Source organism: Xiphophorus couchianus, chromosome 19 (genome assembly GCF_001444195.1).
Source record: "Xiphophorus couchianus chromosome 19, X_couchianus-1.0, whole genome shotgun sequence".
NCBI classification, from domain to species: domain Eukaryota; kingdom Metazoa; phylum Chordata; class Actinopteri; order Cyprinodontiformes; family Poeciliidae; genus Xiphophorus; species Xiphophorus couchianus.
The window spans coordinates 2,778,983-2,802,787 of record NC_040246.1 but is presented as its reverse complement, the minus strand read 5'-3'; the positions used below and the strand labels follow the sequence as shown (position 1 = coordinate 2,802,787).

At 39.8% G+C, this 23,805-nt stretch overlaps 1 protein-coding gene across 12 annotated transcripts in view; it reads left to right on the top strand.

Annotated features, from left to right (window-relative positions):
• smoc1 (SPARC related modular calcium binding 1) overlaps nucleotides 1-23,805 on the top strand; it is a 64,445-nt gene that overhangs the window by 20,944 nt on the left and 19,696 nt on the right. For 4 of the 12 annotated variants that reach the window (XR_003593419.1, XR_003593418.1, XM_028001327.1 and 1 more), the window contains exons 2-10: nucleotides 5,140-5,305; nucleotides 6,797-6,865; nucleotides 9,590-9,702; nucleotides 9,798-9,897; nucleotides 13,593-13,646; nucleotides 14,455-14,502; nucleotides 17,576-17,665; nucleotides 18,093-18,170; nucleotides 22,929-23,121. Coding sequence is in view for 10 of the 12 variants with exons in the window: in XM_028001327.1 (XP_027857128.1) it covers nucleotides 5,140-5,305; nucleotides 6,797-6,865; nucleotides 9,590-9,702; nucleotides 9,798-9,897; nucleotides 13,593-13,646; nucleotides 14,455-14,502; nucleotides 17,576-17,665; nucleotides 18,093-18,170; nucleotides 22,929-23,121 (911 nt within the window). In the remaining 2 variants the exon portion in view is untranslated. Of the gene's footprint in view, nucleotides 1-5,139; nucleotides 5,306-6,796; nucleotides 6,866-9,589; nucleotides 9,703-9,797; nucleotides 9,898-13,592; nucleotides 13,647-14,454; nucleotides 14,503-15,298; nucleotides 15,332-17,575; nucleotides 17,666-18,092; nucleotides 18,171-22,928; nucleotides 23,122-23,805 lie in introns of all 12 variants that reach the window. The other 8 variants (XM_028001332.1, XM_028001328.1, XM_028001330.1 and 5 more) reach the window with 8 other exon arrangements.

Sequence of the window (23,805 nt, the reverse complement as noted above, 5' to 3'; positions counted from 1 at the left end):
GTTCTCACCCTTTTCCGGATTACATTCGTCCTTCGGCGGGGCCAAGACGAAGTCAAAAATGAAATGCTCTGCTCTGTTTCTCCCCGTCTGCACTTACTCACTGCGAACAGATCATATTTTAGTTTCACTCTCAGCCGTTTGACAAGAGTTTCTCGTCCTGTCCAGAATGCCAAGGCTGGAATCCTCCTTAAAACTCTGGCTTGTTCTGGGCGTACTGTTCTGGCAACCGATCCCGTCTGAAATTTTCCTTCATTTTTCTTTTTCTAAACGTATTTATAATCGAAGAACTAACTCTGGCCAAAAGGAGTTGGAAATAGGCAGAAATTCGTGGTGGTACCTTAAGGAGCCGTAACCTTCTGCCGCCCCTCAGCCACCATGCTTCGCTGTCGGTCGATTTAATCTGGCAGATCCTGCACCTCTTGTATCTTCTCTTTATTTCAGAAAGAATCTTATCTGTGTTTCAGCTCTTTAAAGTCATTGCACGCAGATTTCTTCCCAGCAAAAACAAAACAACAAAACTGTGCCGTGCCACCAGCGCCTGGAAGGGCCTCGCTTTTAACGCGCGGTAAAAGACAGCAAAAAAGTGATTTTATTTTATTTATCTTTTCCAGACATGATAAACAGTTTGGCTTCAAGTGATGGCTGATCCATTTGCCGTTAACAAGTCTTTTCTCGGTAACCCTGAGGACAGTTCGGCTGTAGCGTTTGTAAGCGTTTACAGTGTTGCTGAGGAATTTGGGCCGACGACTCGTCGCTTTGTTTTTGTTCGTTTTTACTTAAATTAGTTTAATTGCACCACATTGAAGGGTTAGGGAGCGTAGCACGACACCTGAATCAGATTTATGTCTAGACTTTGACTAGACCACTTTAAAATCTTCCAACTTTAAATGTTAGCATTTTTTTCATTGAGGAAGCTTTAAATCCAGGGACGCCTAATTATTTTTGTTATGAATTATAGAGGCAACACAATTTGCCTCTGTGTTGTATATATAAATGGCAATTAACTTTTTTTAAATTTTTTTTTACTGAAACTCTAAACAAGAATTATTGAAATATAATAGATTCCACGTGTAGACATGGCTATCTGAATATATCTGGATAGTTTGTTGATTAATTATGAATCATTTCTGAATTTATTCATTAGACTCTGTATAAAACTCTACATATCATTCCATGTAGACATAAGAATGTTTTTGTATTTTTTATTTTATGAATTAAGAATTTTCTATTAATTTATCAGCTTAGCTTAGGTCCATGTGGAATATAGTTACAGTTAAATATTTATTGAAAATTATTGAATCTCTGATAAAGCAATGTTCCACGTATTGAAATTATGAGAATATATATATATATTTTTATTTTTATTTTGATGTATTATAGATTTATTTTTTTTTACTTTTTACACTTTAACCTCTTTGGTCCATGGTATAAAGTGGCTTTTTAAAAAAAAAATTATTTTATTTTTTTACGGAGGAAAATAAAACCATTGATTTATGGACATGGTCAAATTTAGATGCAACTCTACATCTACACACGACTGTCAGGCAATATCTAGGTAATTTCTTAACAAATCATAAACTTTTCAGAAATATTTTACATTTGTGCCTACATTGTTAAAAGTGTTGGTTAACACTTGTACTGAAAAACTAATGTAATGCCATTATTGCTTAAAACGGAAGCTAATTTTTATAAACAAATTATGTATTTATATACATGTAAATATTGTAGGTCTGATGTTGTTACAGTCATTGGAGTATATTTTGTAGTTTTTGTGATAAACTATAGATCTAAAAATAGTTTTCAATTTGGTTCTGCATTAGACAAATAGCTCAGATTACATTTTACAGAGATTTTGATGTGTGGGCTCCGTTACTGGTTTGATTAATTGGATCTTTCATGTGGTTGATCACAATTAACTCAAGATTTAAGTGAGAGGTAATGTCAACCTGAAGGGTCAAGTTGGTTTTAATATTCTTTTTTATTGTTAATACATGAAATCATTTTTTTAAAACTACTTTTTTCCATTTCTCCAGGTCAGTTTTCAGTGTGACAAAAAAGCAAAATGAGAACTTGGTGTCATAAAGACTGCGTACTCTGAGATCACTTCAGACGAAGAAGTAAAGATGTTGCTCTACTTGGCCAGCTGGATTACCGACCACTTACGAAACGTTGGTGTGTTTCTGTTCGGCTCGGACAGAAATGGAAAAAACTCGTGTTTATAGTTGCCATAATTTTCGCTGCTGCCGGGAACAGTTTGACAAATGTAAAATAACGAAAAAGTCCCCCTGCAAAAGAAACGATCTGTCCTGCTCAGCCTTCTTACCACATTCTGGCGCTTTGCTGCATCATAAAACAACTGCTAGTTTCCAGATAGAAACAAACGGTGAAGTTGGCCTTCAGTCTGATTTCGGCTCCAGCGGGTTCTTCTTGAACGTCTCTGGGTTCCTCAGCAGGTCGTCGATCAGAGATCCAGGTTCTGTTACCAGACAAAAACAAGATTCTATCAATAACGGGACATCGTAGTAAGATGTACTGCTTATGCTTTAACAATGCCGCCGTGCGTTAACTCAGGCTTCGCTTCTTGTCTGCAGTCCGTTTCCCAGGTGTGGAACCTTAAAGTTACAAATTCAAAAGCTTTGCTGCTGAAATGTCTCAAAAGCTCTCGAGAAATACCTTTGCAAAAGTGTTTTCTGCCATTTAAGCTCCTTTTTTTTTGTACACTTTGATGCATCATAGCCACAACCTTCAGTTAGGACTCAAAAAAAGATGTTTTGTTTTTTTTGAAAAACTTTGGCTCACATTTAAATGTTCAGTTTCACTGTCCACCATATGCAACTTGATCTGACAAAAACTTACAAGCCAGGCAAGAACCAGAGACTGATTTAATGTGAGGTTGGTAAGAGCAGCAGCCGAGAAGCCGGCGGTAAGTGAGGAAGAGGAGGAATTTGTTGACCCAAATCTGGTCCTTATGGACCGACGGCAAACAGAACATGCAAAGAAAAGCTGCGCGGGTTTGAAATGGACACTTCCAGATCACAATTAAGCCATCATATAATAAGTGGAACAAGGTGGTGGGAGCAGAGCAGAGATGATGGGATGATTTTCCTTCCATCTGACTTGTTAGACGAAATGGTAAAACATCTTTTCTCTTCCGTTCTTCAGCGTGTACGACATGCAATTCATGTTCTCTGTATGTGAAACATTAACGGGGACGCATTCTGCAAAATTCACATTTTGCACAATATTGTACAGTACTTCCATTTGAGTTTCCAGTGCTTCTAAAACAAAATAGTCCAAGCACTTAAAAAAAACAAAACAAACACCCAGATGTTTTTGGCAATAAGTTCATGTTTCTTGGTGTCTGGAAAATGAGCCGTTTCAAAAACCTTTGGCAATGAAACGTCACAAATCAGCAGCCACTGCCCATCACCTAGCAACTTGAGCGGCGTGTCGCCCCTCACCTAGCAACCCAAGTTGAACACCAATGTGTTTAGCCAGCTGGTTTTATTGCAGTACAATGGCTGCTGGAAAAGAGAAGTGTTTTTTTTTGTCGACTTACTATTTAGAAACAACTTGCTGAACTTCTTGTTGGCTGCGCAGGAAGCTCCGCGTCTGCTTTTCAAAGATGTATGGTGGCGCAGCCATTTTCATGTGCGAGTGTAAAAATTGAGTTAGGGGGCGTGGCTACAAAGTGGATTTAAAGTGACAAGAGACCCTAAAACAGCGTGTTCTGGAACTGAGTGGACCGAAGAATGATTCTGTGAAAAACATTTGTAAAATTAACCTATTTTGTGTAGCCCAAAGACCTTCTCTATTTAAAACTGCCATGCTGACTGAACGGCGCTCCTAATGAATCAGCTCCTAACTTTCATACTGCTGAACCACAATGTAACAGTTTTCGCACAAATTCACGATCTGACACATCGAATACGTCAAAATTGGGCGAAGCGGCAGACAGACAGAAATCAGCTGCGATGGCCGAGCGGAGCAGAGCGTCTTTAGGAACCGCTTGCTGCGAACTCAGAGCGCAGACCAGAGCACGTCTGAAGACTCACTGGGAATCGCTTGTGTATAAATTCCCCGTCGTGCGCCAACTCATTCGTGACATCTGTGGTTTGGCATCATTTCGATCTAAACCGTCTGATATCTCTTTTACATGTTCAGAGACAATCCGTCTCCCAGCAACAATTTCAGATGTTTTTCCAAAACACTGCGTCTCGTGTTTGTTTGGAGCTCGGGCACCGAAGCAGGGGGACCGTCTCACAGCCAGAGCAGAGGCAGAACCTTCACATGCGCTCCTATAGCACATCGTTTCTTTCTACTTCTTTTTTCTTTTCTTGCAAGTGTCTTCAGATTATCTGATAAGATAAGAATGTTACCCTTTACTTTTTTTTTCTTTTTCTGCCTTTCATCTCTTTGACATCTTATTTTCCATCACCTTCTTCCCTCAGTACCTGCCCTTTATAAGATCTACTGTCAGATCCAACCAGCGCTGCCGCATGCAAATTCATACGGAGGTTTTCAAATGCAACATTTTCCCACGGGAAGAAAAAAAAAAAAAATCTTCTTGTTTTAATTGCGCATTATGAAACAAGGACTTCAGATTGTTTCAACATTGTTTCCAAGCAAGATGTGACAGATTAATGTCTGAAACCTTGAAGAAAAAACAAAACACACAACTCTTTGGGGGAACGCTGATGTGCCGCTATCATTGTTTGCGTCTGACTGTCAAGGTTTTGCACTCTTCCAAAAATCCCTTAGATTTGAAATATCTGGTGACTGCTTGGAGGATTGAAACTTTTTGTTCTGGCAGAGGAAACGCTGTCCTCCTGTCAATAGATCACCAGTACAGACCTAGAGAGAGGGAAAGTAAAGATTCCTAACAACCAGTTTGGCTCATCAAAGTTGAACTTGTCCTCATCAAACCAAAAGATAAATTGGCCTTAAGGTTGACCCCCCTTACTTTCCTTTAAATCACTTTTTTTTTTGTAGTGGCCAAAACAAAGCAAAGCAGCAGCTGACAAGTGTTCAAGGAATGCGGGACAAGTCGAGGCAGTAGTCTCGGGAGTCGAGACCGTGGAGACGCCGCAAAGCAGAGCGTCGCTGTGCTAACCTTGTTGCTTTCTCTGTGGAAAACAGTGGCTGATCGGAGAGAGAGACAACCACTGCGGGTCCGTCTGCTTGCGGACGATCGGGAAGCCGGTGTGCGGCTCGGATGGGCGGACCTACGAGACAAACTGTGAGCTGCAGAGGGCCCGATGCAGGGACAAAACGCTGACGATGGCGCATCGGGGAAGGTGTCGAGGTGAGGACGGCAAAAATAAAATAATAATTTTTTTTTTAAAAAAGCCGCGCCGGCTGGGCCGCATCGACACAAGAACAACTTTCTGTTCCAGGGTTTTGTGTTTTAGGACATTATAAAAGTCTTTTACGAGATTGAAATCTGAGCGCGGGTCTACGAGGACGCCGCATTCAATGCTGTCATTAAGCAGAGGTAAAAACCAAAACGGAAAAACAAAGTAAACGCCGTCAGTCAATAGCCTGCAGAGCCAACATTAGCCAAATTAACTGGAGGAAATTTTACTCTGTTTGACTTTATTAGTCTCTCACATCCCAGATGAGGGAATTTCTCCCAATCACCGCAGCCGTTGCTTTGGTTCATTGAGGTTTTGCGCAGCTAGATGGACTTCAAGTTTTATCGCGATATTTTGCTGTAATATTGTGGCTACGATAAAAGTGACGATAAGAACTGTTTAACGTTTCTCTTTTAGGCAACTGTAGACTGTGTCACACTAATTAGAGACCCACAAACACAAATAATGCGCTTGAAAAACATTCCCATTTGTAAAATGCTTCTTTAGGACACCGGTCATGTAAAGAAGTGTGATTTGCATTTTCAAATTTATTCGTATTTATTTATGTTTTTATTGAACAGACAGCGGAGAAAATAGTAAAACTATCAATCGCGACAATAAGGAGAGCTAAAGGTTTTAAACAGCACTGATTGGAAATTATTGTGACAATAATGGATCAGATTTCTTATCTAGATGAAACATTTATCATGATAAGTGATAAACGATACGATAAATGCTCACCTCGATGCGCAGCCATCTTGAAGTTATTCCATGACTTTTTTATCAGTTTCTCCCCTTTTATTCTTGTTTTTGTTTAATAAATAAAAACAGTACGTAATCTGTTTTATGTTTTTGGACAATCGAGGTTAAACAAAATAATTTTACAAACTGATAATGATCAAATCATTGTCATTACTTCTTTAATTTCCCGCAAAACGCACATGGTGACCTTTAATTTATGGTTTTAGACTTTAATCAATTGCTTCTTTTCCGTTTTAGGTTATTTAAACTCAGGCATCGAATGTTAATGTCATCTATGAATAAATCAAAGCTAACTCGCAGGGCTAAAAGCTTAAAGGGAGTTTTTAGCTTGATTTTGGTGAGGATGCAAAGATGACTCCACAATGCAAACATGTTTATCGTAATCTGCAGAAATAATTAATAAATGCTAATGTGCTATTTTTCTAATTGTTGTGGTTTTCAAACATTTTGCATGCGAATAAAGCTCTTTTTAATGTTTTTTGTCCGTCTAGTGTAAACAAATGTATTTATTAATAGAGCATTCATTTGTCAAATGCTATATCTATATATCTTTCTAAAATAAATACCAGATTTACCTTCAGTTGGTATATTCATGGCTTCTTTTTTGCTTTTGACACAAAAACTCTCCGTTTTGCACAGAAACCATTGTATTGCATGTAAAGGACTCGTTTGTCTTTCAGCGAGGTTTACAGTGCCGGTGGCTCCAGCACCAACGGCCACATCTGATGGGAGGGAGCCAGAGCCGAAAGGTCAGAACTGAGCAGACACTTTTAGAAGCTGTGAAATTCACCCCATGTAGGGAATCGTTTTATTTGGAGGAGTGCAAAAAAATGTTTTAATGAGACAAAGGTCATAATACAGTCATAGTCAAAGCACCTCAATCATCCAAGGGCTCAAAATGCAACACAATGAGTTACATTGTAAAAACAGAAAGAAGATTTCCAGAAAGTAGAATTCTTTGGTAAACAGAATTGGACCTAGCTGTAACAAAAATCCTTCTTGCAGCTTTAATGTGATCTATATGCATTTACGTTTCTTGCATGTATGTTTGAGAAATCCTTTAATCTCCATGGCAACCATTCAGCTGTGCGTAACGCCTGGGTGAACCGAGCACCGTCTTCAAGATGCAGCTTCCATGCTTTCCCCTCGCAGACCAGCTCTCCTCTGTGACTCCAGCACTCCTTCAGACTAGTCAGCAGCAATTAGCAAACACCTGGTGGAACTGCGCATCAGCTGAGCTCATTATGTGAGCTACTTTTCAGTGTAGCGCTGGTAAATATGTTGCTAAGGGGTCAATACAGGAGTGATGTAATGACTTCCTGGCGGAGTTTCAGAAAGAGCAGCAGTTTTTAAAGAGACAGAGGTCCAATTTCAAGGTGTTAAATTACAAAATCAAACTTCTTTTAAGTCATATTTGATATATGTAGCATTTTTATAACAACTGAAGGCAACAGTTATTTTATTGTGCTATAAAATGGAACTATGTGGCTGGAAAATGCATAATATCGGCCCTTCTTTTTAATCCAATCCATCATCTGGTGGTCTTCCCGCGTTGCTTTGCCATGGAAACGTGGATAAAGGTGAAAAGAAAGAATCACATCTTGGGGGCCAAGGTGGATCGAATGCGGACCGTCTATTGAAAGTCACCTCTGTTTCCCCTTTTACAGCACGGCTTTGTAATCAAAGCCGTGAGGAATCCCTCATTAAAGATCACTTTGTCCTTTTATCGCCTTCAAAGTGACGAAGAGCGTCTGACCTTCAGAGCTGCGACTATCGAAGCAAATGAGCGTCACTTCCAGCTCAGCTTCCAACTCGCCCATTTCCATGTGTTGACCTTTCAGCTAAAACACTGGCTAAACGTGACATCAACGCTAGCTTCAAACACTCCTCTTGGTCTCCTGTCTTCATTTTCCTTCTGACGATTTAAACTGCGAATGTGGAAAGCAATAAAACGCATTTATTTTGAAGATCACAAAGTTGCAGCTTTGAGCCATAAAACCTGAAGGGTCAAGTGGAAACTGGGGGGTGGAGGCGGGGGGGAGATGTTTTTGATTTCCCAGCTCTCTGTGGACATGTACGTTTTTACAGACCATGATCACAGGCTGCCCTCGACTCTGGAGTCAAGGTGTGAACTTGGCATTTGCTCCCACGTTTCAAAGCCTGTTTTTACGTCAGGAGAACTGCAGCCCGATTCCTGCAGCCCGATTCCTGCCTCCTCTGTTTCAGACAGGTGAATTTGATGGATTGCATCGATACATGGGTATTGATACGGATGAGTTCGTGGACGCATGGATGGATGATATTGAAAGACTCATTGATGGGTTTGAATATTACAGCTGGTGCAGCCCTCCATATTTGGCTACTCACTTTGACTTTCTGCCCCTCCTTCTTGTAATGCTTGGGTTTATTTCACAATAAAAGTCCTGTGGCACGTAAAGAAAAAGCTGAGAAAAGCTTAAATTGTCTTTGCACAGGTTTTTTTCTTCTCTTTTTTCGGTTTTAAAACACAATAAAACAGACCGTCTTCAATAAGCAAGGGTGAGCCTTAGGGGTGGGCGGTATGGACTTAACGTTTTATCACAATATTTTGCGGTTCTATGGTGATAACAATAAAAGTGACAATGAGAACGATTTATTACTTCTTTTTCAGGTAACTGTATGACCTGTGTTATGCTAATTGTAGCATGTGCACTTGAAAAACATTCCCATTTATAATACATTTCTTTGTATCACTGAACCGCACATGGTAACTGTATTTTAGCCAGTAGCACCTATGCCAACCAGTTCAATGAAGCATGAAAAATAATAGGTCAGAGAGTGGCAATGTTCATATAAGCCCAAAATAAGAAAAGATAACCACCTGACCTTTTTTCGGCAATAGTTTTATGTTTTTAGGTGACTGGAAAAACCTTCTGAACGTAACGTCACCAAATAAATATATATAAAAAAATCACAGTCCATTTTTCTACATTTTACATTTGACATCACAGTCCTGTTTTAGTTCCGTCCTTATTTTTCAGACTGTCTTCTCTGGGATTACTTTTTATGAACTTTCATTCATCCACTGAAGGCCACTCTGTTCTGCACCCTGCTGAGACTATATTTACAAGAACAGCTAAGCATGAAGTTCAACACCAAAGGTGAACGCTATAAAAGACAAAAAAACCCCAAACCCACACACATCTTGATGGGATTTTCAACCTTTAAATGTGAAACCTCCTCTGTTCTTAATTTTTTCCCACAATCTCAGAAATATCTCTTCAGAGTAAAACTACAGAGCGCTCGCCGCTCATTGCTTCGCCTCATTATGTCACATTATGGATCAATAAGTCTGTTCCAATTCCTTGAAATATTCTTCAGTTGATTGTACATTTAACATTTAATTGAGTGTTTAAACCGCAGTGGGTTTCAGGTGCAACAGGGGTCTTACTGAGAAAAGAACCATCTGTTTTGTTTTGTTTTGTTTTTCACAGAGGCAGGTCAGTCGAAGTGCCACGTGGAGAGGAACCAGGCCCTGGAACAGGCGCGGAGGCCTCAGGAGTCCACGTTCGTCCCGGAATGCAACGAGGATGGAACGTTCGCCCAGGTGTGTGCTTCACTCCCCACCTTCCTTTTTCTGTTCTATTAGCGTCCTCAGATAAACGCAGCTGTCATAAAAGATATGTTTGCATCTGTATGCAGGTCCAGTGTCACACTTTGACAGGTTACTGCTGGTGCGTCACCTCCGACGGCAAGCCAGTGAGTGGCTCCTCTGTGCACAACAGGAAGCCTGTGTGTTCAGGTACTTTGACTGGGCGGGGAGGTCTTCATCAGCCAGTGTGTGAAGGAAATGTACTCGGCTTTTGCCGACTCATCCTGGTGTCCTTAGTATCTCCTCCCTGTCAGCTGATTCTGTATCTGATCGGATTTAATCATTAAAAAAAACCCAGCAGATTATTTATACACATACAAGATTTGGCAGCTTTACCGTCGCTAATGTATTCGGGACATTTGGCATGCTATGGAATTTATGTAGGTCAGCTGTCTCCAAAGTTGGTGTCCCACATGTTTTAGGTGGTAGCACAAAAATGTACCACCGCTTTCTTGTGGTGGTAGTAATAATCTTGAGGTTGTGAGTCAAATCCCCAGACCAACAGGCTCTCTACCAGCTCTGCCGCTCCGCCATGTTGCATTTGTGGGAATCTTAACTTTTACCCCTAGATGCTCTGGTTGGACCTTAAATGTGGAAAATAAATAAAACAAAACTCAAAAGTCTCGGGCAAACTACCCTGACCTTTTGAAGCAAAATACTGTGAATATAAGCAAATCACTGCGATCCACTTATACTATGCAAAAACGGGGGCCCGTCCACAGACAACAAAGCTGTGGCAGAGCTCGGCTCTCCGCAAATTGTGTTTTGTTTCCTTGCACAAAACCGCAAACATACTCTACCCATTAGCGCTCCTCTAATTAGACGTCTCTTTAAAGCTCCAGAATTGTTAACTCATTGGTGTTAATGTCTGGCATTAGCAAAACAGACAATTGGGAATTGCATCGGCAGCTGTTCTTGCTTGACTTGACCGCAAAACGTTTTGGTCGGTCAAGTCTTTGATTGAATTTAGTTGCGATTCGTGGCAGAGTAGATATGCAGGAATTAGCACAGCAGCTAGTTTCATCCTGTGTCCTCAGACGTTAATGTTTTGGCTTTGTTTTTGGGTCAAAATTGACTCAAAGTGAAAAAATCCTGTCTTTAAGTAAATCATACTCATCAACTTGTTCTCAGATTCGAATTGATCAGTTTCAAGAGTAAAGGAGGAAGTTTTTGAACAGAGTCCCAGACTAGACTCTGCCACATGTGGCAATTGTACAACAGGTGCAAGCTCAACAAGAAGGCCAGTAATGGCTGGATCATGCAGGGGCCTCTCTGGTGCTCTAAGTGCTTTCAGCGGGACTCTGTACGCTCATCCTGGATGGGAACGCTTTCTGATAATCGCCCTCGTTTTCCTCTGTGAGATAACACTCTGGGGCCTTTGCCAGGACTGGGTTGCAGAGTCACCAGAGCAAATGGTGCAAATTTTGTTTTGGATGGTCTGGTTAAACTGTTCACATGTGCCTTTGTTCACGCTCCCTGTTGGAACATAGAGCAGAGATTTAACCAAGATTTGCTTATGTGGGCTGAAAACAACTTATCAAAACTTAGGGATTTCCTAACCTGAGTCTAATCAACTTCTACGTTTGTGTTCAACTGACTAATTAAAAATTGATACAAAAATGATTTAATCAAAGCTGACAGATCGATCCAAAATATCGATTAAAAAAAGTTGGTATCAGTATCAGATCAATACTTTAGTTTCAGATTCCCCCTTGAATTTTTACTTCTGTAGTTTCTCAACTCTACCTCAAAACAGATTTTACTTTGATTTGCTCTCGAATGGCATTTCTTTGCACTTTATTTAGAAAAAAAGCAGACTAATTTGCTTTGGTTGCCTATGGTTACTGTTTGTCAGGTTAATGTTAGGGGTGGGCATGTATAGTATCATTTATTGTGAATTTTTTTTTATCATGGTATAAATCTTCACTTATGGGTGTCTCGATACATTCCAGTTACTGAAGGTAAATTTAAAAAAAACTGAGTGTATGATTGGAAGTACTAGTTTTGCTGTTTTCTCCACTATCTGTGCCACGAGAGCTTCAGTAAATATCAATAAAAGAAACATGATTAAGTGCAGCTGCTGTATGCAGTTTATCAGAAATCTCACTTTTTTTAAGTGGCGTCCTAAATAAGCCCGATTCAGATAGAAATGATTTTCAAGAACAATATTTGTGTTTATGGCACAATGAATGCTGAACCATGCAGTCAGTCATATCAAAAAATAACAGTTTTTAAAAAAAAAAACTTTGTCGTTTTCAGAATAGTACCACAAAATATTGAGATAAAATTGTTGGTATGTATTGCCCACCCATGCAATATGTTCTAAAAGTTTTTTTTAGATACTTATAAACTTCGTCCAAATGTTGCGTGAGGTTTGAACAAAATGATTTAAAGGAAAAACTACAAAAAAACATAAGACTAGAAGTCTGACACATCAAATTAAAATAAAAAGTATCAATTGTATTAACAATACAAGCCCTCTTTTTATTTAGTATCGGATTAATATATAAAAAACTGAAGAACCGCACACTTGTATTAATCACACTGTTTTTGTAATTAAGAAATTATTCTAGCTCAAATTTGCCAAGCAATCGAACCCAGCCGCTCAGTTTGACCAAAATCCAGCAAATGAAATATGTGACATAAATCCTTTTCCCAATTATCACCTCTGACAAACACCGTCCCGGAAAACTATTCGTATTTTCTTCGTGTTTCATTTGGATTACACAAAGTGGAGTCAAATGAAAGTGATACAAATAAAAACAAAAAGTCTTTAGTCATAAAATTCTGAAACATCTGGCATCCATCAGCCCTGTCTAACTTGATATTCCTAAAAACTCCAGTGCAACTAATCGACTTCATAAGGTACCAAATTAAATAAAAAACGAGTCCTTCTGTGCATAATATGATCTCAGGAGGCATACAAGATTCTTTTTGTAAATGTGTCAGAAGAGTGCTGGAGAACAAAATTAATCTTGAAGACCAAGAAACACAGTAGATTGGTCAGGCATCAAGTTGTGGGGAAGTTTAAAACAGAGTTACAAAACAATATCCAGAGTTTTTAACATTTTATTCGGCACGTCATGCTGTGAAATAAATAATTTCTTATTTCAACAAGAACGAGGAAGCCGTAAACACAAGGAAATGCTTTAAGAAAACCTGTTTGGCAAATGTTTCCCATCTTACGATGTCAATGGCCCTCAAGTTACGACCCAGCCAAGGTCCAGACCTACATCCAACTGATAACTTGTTTTAAGACTTGGAGCTTAACTTTATTTCCATTCCCATTCGAGAACGGAAGTCTTTACGTTTGCAAAACTGGCAGTGACCTTCGCAAAAATACTTCCAGCTGCAGTTGCTGACAATGGTGGTGCTTCCAAGCACTGACTCAGGAGAGCTGAATACAGAAACACAAAGATACTGTGAAAAGTGAATTTCTACCAGGTACTGTATCCAAATCTACAAGCCTTTGTTGACATAAATGGTTTTACTATTTTTTGTAAAAGTGGTTGAAATCATTGGGGGGAAAAATGTCCAACAACCCAAATTTCTCTGCTCTTCAACCGGACAAATGATTTCAATGTCCGTTCTGAGTAACTCTAAAACTCAGTCATCATCACCTGCCCCCTTTCTGCCCTGCATGAGGTCCGATATCTTCATGGTTTCTTGCAAAGGTATGTATGATGATGGAAGCAGAATCTGAGCGTAGCAAACCTGACCCTGCTCAGCTGGTGCATCCAAAGCGCGATGCCCTCGTTTTTTTTTTCCCTTCTCAATATAACTAGACATGCTGGACTCGAACATGACTCGATCACCCGAGTAAATCATCTCACATACGTTTGCAGGAAACTTCAGTGAAAATATGGGAACTGATGCTGGAAGGAGTGGATTCTCAGTTAGTAAGTTTTTCTTCCAGTTGCTTTCACTCAAAATTCTCCCCTTTGTTGTGACTGGTTGGATCATTTGATTCATTTTCTCCGAGAGCATCCATGCATGAAACTGACTACCTGCATGTGCCGGACGAATACAGTGAAATGAAACATTTTTGCCAGTAATTTTCCAGAAAGTTGGTCTCTGTTGGTATGAGGCTGATGAAACGGGTGCAATGTTTAGGATACAATCAAGTACTAACATAGGGTTTCCTCTGCAGCAAGATGTTGAACACTAGCTGCGTTTCCATTGGCCATGTCATTGCGCAATCTAACATTTCGAAAGTAATTTTGCTTAATGGCAAAATTAAAAGAAAAACCAACAAAAAAAACTTGCTTTAGTGCTAAAATGGCTGTATCAAAATTGGTGTAACCCTTTTTTCGCATCACGCTCGTCACACTATCGCCAACCGGATGTTGCCGAAGAAGACGACAGGAAGTAGTTGGAGGATGACTTATCAAGTCGAACAAACGTATTCATATGTGACTTTAATTGCGATTCTCATTGAACGGAAACACCGCAGTTGCTGAAGTTGCGTGTTCTTCCAACGTCAGCGGAATATCGACAAAGTTTTGCGCCCGTTTGTAATGGAAGCGCAGCTGGTGTCGCGTTTCTTCATCCTGCGTCGACCGGCAAGCTTAGAGATAATCAGAAGAATAACGAAATCCAATTGAAATATTTTAAAGTGAAGGTCCTCAGAAGAACTGTCTGTTTCCGCTGTCTAAAGCATTGCTCACTCTCTGTTGTGTCTCCACCCCCTCCTTCCAAATGCCTCAGGGTCAGTAACCGACCGACCACCTGGGCCCCCGAACGCGGGTAGAAAAGGTGAGCTGAGATCTGTTGCATGTCCTCTGTTTGTTTGTTTCTAAGCGTGTTGGGATACAGCAGCTCAAAAGGTCTTTTGACCCAGTTTTGCTCTGCCTAACATGCACAAAGTCCATATTTGCCCAAGTAAAAAGTGCGGCAACAGGAAGCCGTGAATCTTCACAGTTAGAATTAGTGAAAGCATGCAAAAAAAAAGAGAAATTGTATGAAAATTTGTACAGAAGAACAAAATTTTTACACAGTTGATAGCTATTTTGAAGAATCAACTATTCAGGAAAGCTTCTGAGCAGATGTTTTGCTTTCCTTTTTAGAGTTCAAGTGTAAATGATAAAAAAAAAAAAAAAAGAAATATATTTTAATTTGTCTAGTTTTGAAGTTCCTCTTGAAAGTCCTGTTGTCGATCTAGTGTTTCTTTTGTATGTTATTAGAAAGTAACCTTCTATTTACATAGACAATAAATAGAGACCTATTTTTGCAAATTTAACTTCTTTCTAAACAGGAAGACATTGTTCCAGGCTACTGTTGAGAGTTATATATTAAAGTATATACTATTTTAATTGTTTTAAATATTTAATCAGTATAAACCCATTTCCTTTAGTATGCTGAAGCCTTTACAGTTCAATAATTTCTCAAAAACTGGAGGGAAGAACCAACAAATAGAAGATTTTAAGTATTTACTTTAGTAGTTTTTGAATTATTTGAATGTGTTGACGCCTGATCTCACTCACTTCAAAGGATTTCGCTGTAATGTTGAAACTTTTTCTGTTGTATGCTTTTGACATAATTATTTCCCAAGGAATGTTCCAGAGGCTGCGAAACCGCACACAGGGTGAGTATGCAAGGCAGATTAATTCTCAGTTAAATATGATTCAGCCTGGACAAGGACTCTGCCAGCATGTCTAAATATTGATTTTAGCCCGCAGCATTATGTCAGATTACATTGCTATGTTTCTCTAAGATCAATGGTAAAGCGCCAATGAGAAATTTGCATGAAATTATCAAGGGTATGAATGTTATATTCAATAAGGGGGCCTTGAGGACACAACTAAACTCTTCGTTTCTCATTGTTAAATGGTGACGAGAAAAAAAAGCTTCTAGAATTTACAGCACGATCTTCTATAGATTCAAAATTAAACAAAACAAGCCTCTGAAAATGTTTGAGTGAAGCATCTTTAGTGAACGCAAGCGAAACAACACTTTTCTAACATAATCCCGTCTGGATAAAGTTGATCACTTTTCTTGATTTATTTTCTGATGTGGACCTGGCTTTAGAAAATAGTGACGGAAAAACAACCGGGGAACCAGTGAGGTGCAAGATTCCCATAAACTGGACGACGGTAAAACGCTCAAGATTAGCCAGTTAGCTGCAGCTGTGCTAATAGCAGAGAAACAACCTAACGTTCCAGTGGGGCTGGACAATAAATCAATAACAATGTCAATAGTTAATACAGCTGATGGAATATTTAATGTTTAATATAAAGAATATTCACTGAACTCCGGTCCAGAACCGCACAGCATTCTGGGAGATGTAGGTGGAGGATAAACTTTAGCTGCTCAATGAGGTAAGCAAGGTTGGTGGCATCAACTAACTCATTCACTCTTTGGTTACCTAGCAACAACCTTGAGTAACTTAGCCACCATGCCTCATTACTGCTTAAAAATAAATGGTATGGAGTAAAAATTGAGGATAAAAGAGGAATTAGATATTTAAAACAAAAAACTAATAAATAATTATCGATATCGACTTACATGGAACGGTTATATCATGATACGTTTCTCAGCTGCACCATCCAGCCCTACGTTCCAGGGAAACTGTTTATCCACAGTTATCGGTGGCCATGCTAACTGGTCTTAGCATTCATAGCAGCCTCTGCTGTTGAGGAGCTGTGGCGTAGCAGAGAGCAAGGGAAGGGTGTGAGCAGCGTGTACACGAGCAGGATTGACACCGCTACAAAAATATATATATATGTATATATATATACATATATATATATATACATATACTGTATATATATTTATAATTTTTTAAAAGTATTTTTTTAAAGTAATTCAAACCTCTGGCCTACAGAAAAGTTGTGGATTATGTTCTAAAGCTAATCTGTCCCAGGAAACCAATCAGTTTTATTCCAGTGAGCGTGAAATCCGGCAACAATTTACAGCTGTAAAGTTGTTCAGATGGAATCATTCAACCCCTGAAAAGTTCTGATCCCTGAATTATAGTTTAAAAGCAAGAAATATTCATGGCTCTATGGTGAATATTTCTGTGGTGACCACAGTTTAGAGCTGCGGTCACCACGTTCTCCTGGAGATCGAAATCTCCAGGAGAACGTGGAAATATTTTTATCAAATTTGACAAATGCATTATTATTATTATTTTTTGCAACGAAGAAAAGTTTGCTAATGTTGACGTTTGATGTGGACGGCTGTCTTTGTATCACACAGTCGTGGATATGATAAGCCATAATATTTAGCCACGGCGCTGACTATACTTGGTGCTTAAGTGCAGCATTTGGACTGACATAAGAGCTATATTATTATTTATAACATATACATTTTCATAACTCTCGCAAATATCAAAAGAGCTGATCTGAAGTAAAAGAGAAGCTTTAACTTGGATACCGAAAAGGACTTTGGCGCAATAACCTGATGTTGAGCTCATCACCAAAGTTACTCTAAATAGCCTCATGTGCACTAAAGTCCACATTACTTCTGAAACTGAACGCAGCCTCAGTGCTTGCTCAGCTCTAGTGTTTCGAGTCAACCAACCATCAACTGATTCCCTCGCTGTGACGATGGAAGTCGTTTGAATTACCTGCAGCTGAACGTGGCTATTGAACGGAGGTTTGAGGCCGCCTGCTGAACGCGCAGCCCGATCATGTTGTGAGTGATTTATAGACGCGGGCTTCCACAGGCACCCACGGGTGGGTGGTTGTCTTGTGATTTGTCTGTCATTCCTTTTGTCTGTTTTTCTTTCTCTCTCTCTCTCTGTCTCTCTCTCTTGGCCGGGCCATGTGCAAATCCCAACCATTCAACAGTTCTGGAGAGTAGATTGTATTAATCTCAATAATGGTAGTCTCCTTCCGTTTCTTTCTCACTCTCAACCCAGACGACGGCTCCAAGCCCACCCCCACCATGGAGACCCACATCCCCCCCGAGGGTGAGGGTAAGCTTCCCCTTACAGCTCTTCCGCCGTTACAGCACGGTCGAGACGGTCGCCTCGACGACTAAATGTGCATACCGCAGACCCGCGATGGCTCTCCGGGGTCAAACGCGGCTCGCATAACTGCTCCTTTGTGAGCTCAAGCTCATCATATTCCAGAAAATTGCAGCAGATGTACTTTGTCAACAAGTTCATTTCCAAAGCTAAGATCTATTCTCTTAAAAAACATTTTAAAAAAACACCATCTAATGGAAATATCCAGATGTCAAAAATTGCATTTTATATTTGATGTCTTTTGACTCTTAATGCCGTTTTAAGTTTGGTTTTGTGGGCAAAAGCCAGACTGCTGAATAAGTTAGACATTACATTAAATTAAATACCTCCATTTGTGAATGCTACTGACCTCTCCTCTGTCATGCTGTCACCGCAGAGATAACTGCTCCGACACTGTGGATAAAACATCTGGGGTACATGGAGAATAAGCAGAACACCACTTCCAGAAGGCAAGGTGAGGCTAGAAAACATACCGCGACAATGACAGCACACTCCCTCTTCTGTCCAGATTAGATTATTTTTATAGTATTTATTGATAATTATAGACTTAAAACAAGCTCCTACATCTTGGTGAAAAGTTACTGGTGAGATAGTTTTGTCTCATTTCAAGTGCACTAAGATATTTGCACTAGAAACCAAAACAAACACTTGTGTGTTTTTGCATTGTTCGGTGTGTGATGTTTTTAGAGTGTTCTTGTCCGTTCCGATCTGAAATTGTGCATGTTCTACATGTTGGACTGTCGATGTGTGATGTTCCCTGAAGTCAAACGACAGCACAGCCTGTTGAATGTGACGTGTAGCGAATCAAAAAGCGATTCGCCATTGCTTCTTCCCAGTCGGCCATGTTTGCTTCCTGTGAACTCGCATTTGCAAGATTTCCCATCTGAAATCTGCATGTTGGTGGCGAGTGAAATCGGTTTGTGTGTGTTGTGTTGCTCCTGCAGCGCGGCACGTTGTACAACCAAATCTGTCGGGTTTTGGAAATCGTCCGACAATTTTAAAATCTTGCCGGGCGAACCAGGCGTTACTTTCTCACAACTTAGCAGTTACTTTCCTGTAATGTCTATGAAACTTCATTCATACTTACCAGATACTCTGTGGGAACCTTCCTAGGTACTTTCCAAAACTTGTTAGTTCTTCTGTGGAAGCAATTTCTAAATTGTGAAAAATAAATCTCTATATTTTCCGGAAAGTAGCAGGTAAGTTTTACGAGAAACGCCTGAAAAGTTTTACGAAAGTTATGGAGAGTTGTGGAAAGTACCAGTAAAGTTCACCAAAAGTAACATTGACTTTATGAAAATCTAAGGGCTGAATTAGTGATTGCTGCTGACATCGTTTCCTTTAATCTGTTTCAAAATAGGCAAATCAAAGCAGACAAGCAACAACTAATAGTTAAAGTGTTACAAATTTAAAGCAACCTAATAACTGGAAAACATGCAGTTGTTCTATTTCAGTTGAATATCACAGTTAAAGTTGATACTCCTTCTTTTCCATCATAATGTCCTGTTTAGCAACTCAGTCACAAAATGAAGTCAGATGTGATCAACAAGGACTGATTTTGAAATTGACTCTGATGGCGACCGCATTTCACTCTATTTCTGATCTGCATGGTCCATTGTCGATCTGCTTGTTTACTTCCCTTCACGCAATAGATATTTTGAATTCATGCTGCTGCTTTGCATCTACACACACCACCCCACCAGTCTTATTTCCTTCCTGAACACAGTTTTTGTATTTTATCTCGCATTTCGTGCTTCATTGCAAACAGCAGAAGATCCCAGTGATTGCATCTTGTGTTTCTGTAAGTATTTTTGACGGATGGCTTCGCAGCAAAGGAAGCTGCGGTCTGGCGTGCATTGAAGTCGTTGAGTTTTTCAGAGATATTTGCAGTGACAGCTCTTTGAAAGCTCGGTGGAAACTCCGGCTTCCTGTTTCCAGTTAGCATCTGAAGACCTCAAAAGGACAAACGGACAAAGCCAGCTCGAGAGGGAGCTGTCATCACGTCGGAGACGCGAGCGAAGTGTGTGTCCACATCTGTAATTCCACACTGTGCTTGGTTTCTGTGTCTCTTGAGTTGAGGAAGTGTGCAGAGAAGCAGCAGAAGCCAAGTACATTTGGCCACCAGGGGGGAAACATGCCAAGCGCATGAACAATTTGTGAATTTTGAAACGTAGCCGATGGTTTAGTGATTCAGATATTGTGCTGTGCTGAACTCAACCCACTAGCTTCTTGTCGAGGTGGATATTCTTGAAATTCATTTTTTTTAAAAAATCACAAACGCTTCTTTTCGTGGAATGGAAAGTAAGCATTCTCTTTATAGCACTCTATAAAGTAAATATACTTTATAGATTATTAGATGTTAGGATGTTTTTATAAATTACATTAGCAGATACAGGAAGGGGAGAACACGTTAACAACAATAAAGCTCCATGTTCAAACCTTGGTAATCCAGAACTTCCTTAGCTTAACTTCATTAAAGTAGTGTCTGTAAAGATGCTACTTTACAGACACTCATTGCTACATTGACTGATGCTACATTACAGTCAATATTTCTTATATAAAGAGACGACGCAAAAAATCTGAAATATCGCTGAGTTTTCTTTACTTATTTAATAATTTGTAGTAACATTGATAAATTAATTGAATTAATACTTTTTAAGAAATTATATTTTAAAAAAAACATGTCTGCTATTGTTTTTTTTCTTTTCATTTTTGCATTGCCGTATGTTATGGCAAATTGGGACATTCCCCCCCCCCAATCCCCAACTAACCTAAAAATGGTAAAATACCCACAACTTACAGTTTAATGCTTTTAAATCTGTTTTTCAATTGTTTAATAAGTTCTTAGCCAACTCTTCAGATCTTCAGACGTATCTTTAGGTATTTCAGAAAAGGATTTGTAAACTTGAAGTCACTTGAACTGCACTACGTTTCTGTCCACCTTTAGCTAAATAAGCGCTTTAGCTAACAGCTCGTTGCTAACAGCCGTGTTTCCAGGGGAAGCGCTTTGCTTCTTCCTGCCCAGCGTTTGAGGCCAGAGAGGCTAAAAGCGAAGGCAGTCATCTGTAGCGATGTTTTGATTACGCGGGCTTTGCTTTCTCGGCGCGGTGGAAGAATCCTCCCCGTTTTAAAGTCTTCACAGTTTCGTCTCTCTTCTCCTCTTCCTGGAAAAACTTGAGTCCTAACCAACCAGTCGAGAGCGGCGACGTCCGTGTCTCTGGATAAACCCGCCAGAGACGGGGAGCGGAGTAAATGTTTGCGAAGAGTGTTTGCTTAGGCAAACCGACGCAAAGTCCATTTTTTTCCCCCCCAAACAGACGCGTCGCCGCCAGACTCTGACGCGTTCAAAGTCTGGAAAGCGCTCCGTCATTTACAGAACCGCGCTCGCTAGCCGTGGACTTTCCCCGTCTGAGACGCATCTTTTTCGTCTTTTAATCCAGTTGTTGTCGTCTCGGGTCGGTGCCGGGGGCGTTCATATCAGTTTGACTATTCGGCACAAAAAGCGAAGAATGAGAGAGGGGGGAAGTAATGAACGATGTGTTGAAAAGCTGCGAAAGGAGCTGAAATTTTCCGTGACCGAACCCTTCATCGTCTCGACGCATGCACCCACAAGCCTTCCTTCACACGGCTTCCCCGACTTTATTTCAGCTGCTGCTTGAACTGCAGCGGAGGCTTCCTAGAAACAATATTGCAACGATTAGCCCACAGCTGAAAGCCATTGGAGTGGAAAGGAGAAAGTGACGGGAGACTTTAGAGCAGGTTTAAAGAGAGGGGATGGAGGGAAGTTTAGGACAGAAGAGCAAAAAAGGAAGGAAGAGAAGACTGTATTTGTAAATAGCCTCACTTGAATGATGATGGCCAGAGTGGGATGAATAAAACAGAGGTCATTAAATGTACTTTAGATGGTCATTTTCTGTCCATTGTCAACCAAAAATATGGAGCAAATTGCCCCAGTCTCTCCTACTTGCTCTTGTGTAAGTTTTCCTTTTTAGGATATTTACTTTCAGAGGGTTTGTGTTCTCTCTTCCAGTCCCTGCTGACAAAAGAATAACTAGAAATTGACAAAGAAAAAAGGAGAAAAATCATTGGAAATAAAGATTTTCATGACAGGCGGGGAGGATGGATATTTCCAATCCGCACAAACCTGAAGGCTTTCCAGCATGAACCGTTTTTCATTTGTAAAATATGTACAGAATCTTTTACATTTTTTTGGCTCCAGCATAAACTCTGTATAATAAACTGTTTTAATTCATTATTGTGAGAATGGGGTTGTTTGACATGAAAGGCTTAACAGAAGACATTCAGTTCTGTGTTGGTATCTAGTTTGGCAGCTGGGATTAGTACCACTGCTGGGCGTGATGCAAGCCTTTCCACTGCAACACTGTCTGCACAACGTCTCAGATAATATAAAAGGTGGTGAAAAAGCTTAGCATTTTTTGTCGGTAATTTCAGAAAGGGAAATATAGCATATTTTATTTTGATGATTGTGGCTTGTAGATAATGAAACTCAAACATTCAGTGTTTCCAGAAATCAGAATATAGCTAAGATGGCGTACTAGTGCCAAAATTGGTGTAAAAAGGCCGAAGAAGAAAAAAAGATTTTCTTTATAAATCGTCTTAGTTTGAAAAGTGAAAATTTAAATCTTTACATTGTCAGATATTTTCTGGGGAAAAACAAACATTTCTGAGTTTAAAAGTCGAAACATTTTTACCTTGAAACTTTGACATTTTCATGTCTTTTCTAGTTAATTTATTTTAATTTTTTTCAAGCAATATTTTTACTTTTCAAACTCAGAAAATGCCTGTGTTTTGGCAGAAATGTACTGGTTTTTATTTTAAATCAATGGCTCTAATTCTAATTTCAAAAGACACTAAATTTTGGGTTTTTATTATTTTTAAGCCATTAATAAACTGGTTCCACTGGCAGATTATTTTACTCTTAACATGTGAAAATCCTTTTGTTATAAGTGAAATAATCTAATCTGCCAGTGGAACTAGTACTTTTTTAAAACCAATATTAAGGAATTAGTGACTTACAACAAGCTTCAATATTTTGCTAAAAAAATACTTATGTTAGTTTGTACTTATCTCAAGGGCACTAAGATATTTGGGCACTAGAAACTAGACCAAAAATCTTTGGTAAGATTTCATGTTTTTGCATTTCATTGACCAACCTTGTTTCTCTGTTTTTCTGCTGCAACTCGTTTTCCAGAAAAGGTTCCCTCTTGTGACCAGGAGAGGCAGAACGCCCTGAATGAGGCTCAGCAGAGTTCCCGGGAGTCCATTATCATTCCGGACTGTGGGTCTGGAGGTCTTTACAAACCGGTCCAGTGCCATCAGCATACTGGTTACTGCTGGTGTGTTTTAGTGGATACGGGACGGCCCATCCCCGGAACGTCAACCTTGTAAGATCTTTTAGCAAAAAGACACCGAAGGGAACAACTGGTTTGGTCTTTATTAGTTTACTGTAGTTTACATGAGTTTATCATGTATGTTTTGTTTTTTTCCCACCAACAATAACTGTATAATTTACTGGTAGGAATCACCTGCCTGGTGTTGTGAAAGTCAAATTATGCTGTGTCAGCTTCAAAGCTTAAGCTAGGCATAACAACTTTTAAGCTAAATTACTGCAACTAAACAGAAACGATTAGATTAACTGCTGAGTGAAACATGATTCCCAGGAAATGATTCCCCTAAAGCAGGGGTCCCCAAAGTCGGTCCTCGAGGGGCCGGCCTCCTGCATGTTTTAGTTCTCTCCCTGGTTTAATGCACCTGGATCAAATGATGGCTCGTTAGAAGGACTAAGAAGAACATTGACTTGCTGAAAAGGTTGCTGCTGCCACCAGGGAGAGAACTAAAACATGCAGGATGCCGGCCCTCGAGGACCGACTTTGGGGACCCCTGCCCTAAAGCCTCAGATACAAACCATAAGCAAAACATTTTTTTTAGATTTCACAACTAGAAAAAGAATCATAAATGTGTTAGATGAGGACTATGAGGCGGAAGCTAAGGGTTGAAAGCGCATGCGCGTTCTATGACATGCTGAAATCACAGTGCCATCCAGTGGCCTGGAACGACAACTACAGTTG